The 7,272-nt window shown below is 36.9% G+C and overlaps 1 protein-coding gene across 1 annotated transcript in view; it reads left to right on the top strand.

Annotated features, from left to right (window-relative positions):
- Window positions 1-350: 350 nt before the first annotated feature.
- The window catches only part of SLC38A11 (solute carrier family 38 member 11), a gene marked incomplete at both ends in the record, with an annotated part of 36,702 nt that continues 29,780 nt past the window's right edge, over window positions 351-7,272 (top strand). The window contains 4 exons of the mRNA XM_080689386.1: window positions 351-389; window positions 855-969; window positions 2,725-2,799; window positions 3,179-3,512. Of these exons, the coding sequence (XP_080545512.1) occupies window positions 351-389; window positions 855-969; window positions 2,725-2,799; window positions 3,179-3,512 (563 nt within the window). The remainder of the gene's footprint in view (window positions 390-854; window positions 970-2,724; window positions 2,800-3,178; window positions 3,513-7,272) is intronic.

A 7,272-nucleotide genomic window follows, 5' to 3' on the forward strand; every position in this document is an offset into this window, starting at 1 on the left:
AGGGACATGTGTGTGGAACAAGTTGTACTTTGCAGCTTTAGGAAGAGTAGCTCTCTGTGATTCCTGGAGGAGGGAAGGGAGTGTAGAAATGGTGGTGGGAGGGCTGCCCAGTCAGAAACTTTCTGCAGCATCCCACATCAGGAGGAGCCTGCATTTGACTCTGCAAATTTCCATAGAAAAAAAGCCTGAATTCAGAGAGGAGAGCTGCAGCCCCTAGGGAAGGTGGAGACAGGCAGCCTGCGGAACCGGCTCCCTCCAGCTCAGGCTGCCTGCCTCCGGTGTGTGCGAGTGAACAGGCTGGCCAGGCGTCAGCTGGGTGTCCAGCCCCTTTCCCAGGACCATCCTCAGCCATGGGCTATCAGGGGCAGCAGGACATCATCCTACCACAGGTAAAATTAGCAGCTTGGGCAGGCTTTCAAGCCAGTTCCTCTCAAGTTTGATTCATCTTGCAATAGGTCAGCTACCTTCATCTAAACTTAGTTTAGCACTGCAGAAAATTCTATGGGAGAAAAAGGTTGTCATAAGCAGACTTACTCTAACTTTCATTTACTTGATAAGCACTTTTCAATAGTCTCTTTTATTTTCGCAAAATCACACTACTGACATCCCATAGATTTGGAACTCGGATTGCATGCAGCAATTGGGGTGGCTGTGATCTGGAAATATAGGATGGGGTTTGTTTCCAAAGCTCCACTGAATTACTAATGTTATTCTCCTTATCATTACTTTATTATTGCTATCGACATTACTTATTACTATCATATTAGAATCTTGCATTGCATATTGGTCTGACACTTTCAAGTTTTTGGAGCTAGTAAATTCTTGTTTAATCGCCATTCTATCTATCAAAATAGAGAGAGCTAGATGACAGAGAAACCCTTGTTTCTGAAGATGAGCATAATGGAAAATCTTGTCAGTCCACTGCTGTTTTCAATGTTATCAACTCCATTATAGGATCTGGCACAATAGGTAAGTGTTCTGTGTTCTGTTTTTATTTATTTTTTCTGATTTTTAAAGTTAAAAGGCAAAATTTAAGATGCTTAATATGCTAAGATGGTTATTTTTAAAGGAAAAAGTCCTAAATAATAAAATTGGCAATTTTTTTTCATAAAAATCTTCTTTCTTTTTTCCATTGTAACAACATGTCAATCTCTTTTATGCTGAGGAAAAGTTTGTGATTCACACGCCACAGCTGACAGCATCCTACACACACAGAGAGGAGTTACACATGGACCGAAAGATTTTTGTCCCTCATGGGCTATCTGGCCAATTGATAACATTACTCCACTTCTTTCCTCTTTCTGAAGTGTCAACTATTAAGTTAATTACCTTCCTATGACCCTTCTAGGAGAATAAAGCCTCTAGGTATTTGTAAATATCATAAATACAAATGTTTGATGTGAAATTATATTAATATGACAAAAATAATTTCATACAATATTTTTACCTATCTATACAATATAAAATATAAACTTATATGTTCATTTTAAATATCATTTAGTCAACAACACAATTTGTTGATTGACAATGTATGTGATTGTTTTTAAAAGAGATGTCCATCAATTTAAGTTAAAAAACTCTCCTATTTCCTAAATGTTTTAGAAGCAAGGGGATAATTCTCAAATAAAAAATTAAAAGTGCATTGCATTCTAGTCACAAAGCATTTTTTCAGTGTTTTTAATTTCTCATTATTTAAAAAAAATCTCATTTCAGAGAAAACAGAAAAAAACAAAATTCTGCAAGCTGTGATGTTCACTGAGATTATAAATTTTCGCTACACAATTTTGACACTTAGATCTACAAAAAATTGTAGTTTATCAACATGAGTTACTTTTCTTTTTCACAAGTTGATCTGCTTCTAGAGTTTACATTTTTCCATATGTAGACTTTAAAAATAAAATGATACATAACTTGGAAGTACCTGAGTTGAAAGAGGAAGAAATGCAAGCAAAGACTTATTTAAAAAATTGCCTCCATCTACCAAGGAGGGGCGGGCAGTTTTGCTTGGCAGAATTCAGAGTAATTTCTGATGTGAATGCTCTAAATTGATCTGTGTCCACAACATTGAAAAGTACCACTTCATTATGTTGCGCAGCATTTTAAAAGGAAAGTCTTTTCAAAAATAAAATTTCTGGGTGGAAAAATTAAATTATGTTTATTTGAATATTTAATTTTTTTCATTTAAAATTTTCTACTTTACCCCAAAATCACAAGAAATTACTTTACATATCTCCTGTAGCTTTATAAAAAACACTTTCACATTTCTCTCCCATTTTCCTGCATGGTTGACCAATTTTGATTCCAGGGTCAATCTTTCTTAATATGCCATAACCCTTCTTAGCTCCTTATTAGCCTCTCTGCTTTTAATGTTTGCACACAAGAAAGTGCTCAGGGTCATCATTCTCTTTATAGCCTAGGCATATCTCACCCTCACTCTGAAGTAAATATTATTTGTATGAACTGCTATCTACTTTTCATTTGCTGATTTCTAATTCTTATTCTATCACCTCATAATCCAACTTTCTTGACATATTTTTAACTTTAAAATATTTTTATTTTGAAATTAGTATTAATATGCTAACATTTATAATTTAGGACTGTTCTATGTACTGCTTTCAACTATGCCATGTAAATATATAAATTTACTTAACCTACTACATATAGAAAATGTCATATTTTTATGTCTTATTAATGTGAGGGTTGGGGCATTTTATATTTTTCCAGGATTGCCTTATTCAATGAAGCAAGCTGGGTTTCCTTTGGGAATATTGCTTTTATTCTGGGTCTCATATATTACAGGTAAAAGACTCTATAATTGCATATCCTTTGCAATGTAAATTGCATAATGACTTCTTTACAAATATACCCTACAATTGAAGTTTTTTCTTGATTAAGAAGTGCATCAAAGGATCTTAAAGAATTTAAGAAGTGTGTCTGAGAAGATTTACTTTTGTACTAATCCTTTAAACAGATTAGAAAAATTAGAGGAGCATTATACATTTCCAAGCGTAAATCCCATTCATGTGGCCTCTTCACTTTATGCAAAGAATGGTAGATGGGAAAGTCATTTTGAAGGTTGGGCAAAGTTAATAGAGGACTCTGTTCTAAAAGTGCAGACACAGGACTTTGAGGGCAGGTGCCTGTGAATGAGCAACCTTTGTCAGCTGTGTTTGTGCAGGTGGAACTGAAAGGTGGTGCTCAGCTCACAGAATTCATCCTCCTCCTTGGCTCATGGAGCCTGCCTACACTCCCTGCCTGCCACCGCCTTTAAATGCAGCAAGAAGGTGCTTCCAGATCACTTCTTCTCTTCTGCTGCCCTCTCTTCATGTAACATGTTCATTCACACTCACATCTTGCCACTCCCCATCTAAATGTAGGCTTTGCCACTCAGAATCCTCTCTTCCTGTGGTCTTCATCCCCGCCTCATCCCACCAGCTCCCTGTTACAAACACCGCCTCTTTCCTCTACCTTAGGGTCACTGTGAAAGAGGCAGCCATGCTCAAGAAACACCAGTAGGAGTTGCTGATGTGTTGACCACTCTGAGTGTGCCCTAGATACCCTTGTGCCAGGTAGGGCAAAACACCTCAGCTGCACATTTTTCTGGAGTATGATCCTGGACCTCAAAAGAATCACCTCCTTTAGAGTCTATCACCTCCCACCCCTAACCCCAATTTCCCTTCAGCCTTCAGCCAATGACTAACTGAGAGGAATCCAAAAAGTCAGCCTTTCCTTTCCTCTACAGTGGACCAATCTGAGGTGCAGCTGGAGATCCAGAGCTCTACCATCATGGGGCTAGGATGCAGCTAGTCTCCATCAGGGACCACTTCTTTGCTGAACTGTTTGCGCTACCCTATCTTTCCACACTGTTCCTCCTAACAGCACTGTATATTCACTTTCTTGACCAAGAACTGGCTCTCCTCTGCTTCTGGAGATCTTGGTCAAGGTCCTATCCTTCATAAAAGCTCAGGCTTCCAAGACCAGTCCACCATAAAGTTCTTTTTCCTCAAGCTGAGGAAGAAACAGTATATAACAGATGACAAATTCAAAGAAATATTAGACCCTTTTCCTCCCTACATGCACCCCCTACTTCCACCCCAAAGACCTAAGCTGCTTCTAGTTTCTATAGTTCTAATTTGTCACTTAATATCCATTGCTTGGTAACATTGAATTATAACTTCCTATTGCTGGTATTTAAAAATTAGCTTCTTTTTATTAAATCATTTATCACATTAAAAACTCTCGTTCAAGATTTTTTTTAAATTTCCTGTTTTCCAGTCAATCAGCACTGGCAAATAATTAATTTCCACTCAGGCATACTATGGATTACATGCGCTTGTAAACATTTACACAACTATAAACCAGTAGATAGAAAAATTAAGCAAATAAATCATTTGAGAATTCAGGCCATAAGAATAAACTGTCTACTAAAGCCAAATCATATGGTACACAAATAAGTCATAATATAAATTATTTTCTCAACCAATGATATATACACATCATATGTATAAAAACCCATAACAATGCCTGGGGGCAGCCTTTTGCAAAGTCAGTGGAAAGCCCTAACTCATTCATTTGCTTGCATGATTCAAATCTTTGAATAATTTTCATAAAGGATTTTTACACAAAAACCAACCAATGTATAGGTTATGAGTCATCTTGCTTCTTGTACTTTTAAGAGCAAAATCTACAAATAGGATTGACTATTAAAAATTTATTTAAATTGACACTATAAGTCAACAATGGTTTTCATTAGATTTTTATCCTTTGCCTTTTAAAGCTATGTTCAGCTCAACAAGCAGTTTTTTAAAATGTATTTTTATTGGGTCATTGTAATTATACATCATGAAATTCAGAATGATAGGAACATACATAGCACTTGGTGTGATTCTCTCTGAATCCCATCCCACTCCCTCTTCTCCGTGTACATATTATTGAAACAATAAAGGAAACCGTTAAAATAAGGTTATATTCACATATGAATTTATTAATAAGAGATAGTTTTCTTAAAAAATCTGTTCACATTTTGAAATCTCAGGGAACAATCAAATTGTATTTATAACAAATCAATTTATTTTACTTAAAGATTTTTATATTTGTTAACTAGAAGAAAATAATTGTTATCACGCACACAGACATGATTTAAAAGAAATTCACCTGTTATTATTTTTGTTTTGTTTTGTTTTTGTCAGTATTAGGGATTGAACCCAGGGGCATCTACCTTCGAGCTACACCCACAGCCCTAAATTGTGAAGGGCCTTACTAAGTACCTGAGACTAGCCACAAACCCTCAATCCTCTTGTCTCAGCCTCCCTAGTACTGGGATTACAAGAGTGCACCACCACGCCTGGCTAGAAATCCCCCTGTTTAATAACATCAAATCATTTATGAAATATTTTTAAATGTGCCTATAACATATTAAAAGTGAAATAAAAATATTATGGTGGTAATAGTGATCTAAAACCTTTAAGAGAATATGCTCCCAGCCTGAACTTTGCAAAGCAGAAAGCATTTATATTTACCGTTGACTTAATTCTTTAAAATTGCTAACTTCAAGCAATACATTTTAAATTTTCGTAAAACTCTCAACATTCTCATCTCAAATACACAGTTCTTTGCCAGCCCCTCACAGTCTCCATGAATTGGCTGCCTCTTCTCAGTGACCTGGATCCTCATTTGCTCCCTCCCTCTACAGTAAGTAGCTACTCAGTGTTCCTGCCTTTGTCATCTATCTGCTCTCTGATAAGTCCTTCACATTGCTGTAAGAGTTATCTTTTGAAAACCTCAGCCACATGTCTCTTACTCTCCAATTCAAAATACTTCACAACTCTGTAAGGATAACAGAAAGTAATATAATCAAATCCCTTCATGATTTGACAACTGACTGCATTTTAGTCTTCTTTCTAATTACTCTGACCTGTCAGCAACACTGTCACATGCAGACCTTGGCCATTCTGGACTATCCCATCCCCCATGTGTAAACTATGCTTTCTTACTGCCTTCTTGATGATAGTCCTCCGGCCTGACATTCCGCTGACTCTCTCTCTCTGTCTCTCTGTCTCTCTCTCTCTCTCATGAAATCCTGTTCATCTTTCAAAGAAGTATGCACTTTTTAATGAAGTAATTCCTACTTTTAAGCAAAGGAAAGAGAATAAATTGCAATATTCTTTGTATTTTTAGAATAATTTAAGGTCTCTTTATAAGGTCAGTTATCACATTAAATTAGAAGTAGATAGGTAGACATCTAGCAATCTAGATGTCTGCATTGATACATTAATCAAATATATACAGACCACTTATGTGTCTATCATTGGCCCTGCTGCCAGTGTAGCCATGAAGAGGAGCATCCCCTACGTTGTTAGAAAGCTCCTGGGTGGAGTGGGTCAGACAGACAGAAAACACATGGTTATAAAACAGTATGAAAAGTACATGACAATAGAGACACTGGCATTTAATCCAGCCTCAAAGGAATAGCCTGAGGGCTAGAAATAAGGACATTTTGGGAGGGAGGTGAACTATTTCCACTGAGGGTTTATGGGAAAAAAATATGAGTTAGTAAAGAAAATGGATGGGCATTCTAAGCAGTGGAAATGTAGACATGCAAAAGAAATGCACCTACTTAGTTTCTTGTGACAATTAAATTACTTCACATAGGTAATGCATTTGAGGATTGGATAGGAAAGAGAGGAAAGACCCAGTATACAGGAAAGAGTTGTGGAAGCATTGGCTGGTGTTTTGTGGTTGTTATTGTTAATACCTGCCTTCAAAAAAATGATGTCTATTTTCAGCTACCATATAGAGCTTATTTAAAAAAAATAAGTAAAAGTAGGACAAGTTCTCGTTCACTTTGCCTCAACAGGGGCATGTGGCAGACAGGTCCTCACGAGGATTCTCACACCGTTCTTCAAGTTTGGCACATTGCTTTGTTTTACAGATGAGACTCTCAGAGGGTCACACAGATAATAATTTCTTTCAGCCCATGGAAATGAGTTTATTTTTATCCAAAGCATTTGTGAATCTCCCTAGAGTATTTTAAGCAGAAGATTGATTAGATGGAAGCTACAATCTGATCTACCTAGTGGAGGGGAGTGTCAGAAAGTCTTGGGAGAAGTCACAAGTGTCTCTGTGGGAGGCAAGATTGATGGATGGAAGGGCAGTAAGGATTTATTGTGACAATTTAACAAGAAATTATAAAGGCCATCTGGGCATGGCCTTTATAAAAGAATAGAATAGAGCCTGGTGTGGTGGCGCATACTTGTAATCCCAGCATTTGAG

Source organism: Muscardinus avellanarius, assembly GCF_963383645.1.
Source record: "Muscardinus avellanarius genome assembly, chromosome: 2".
NCBI lineage: Eukaryota > Metazoa > Chordata > Mammalia > Rodentia > Gliridae > Muscardinus > Muscardinus avellanarius.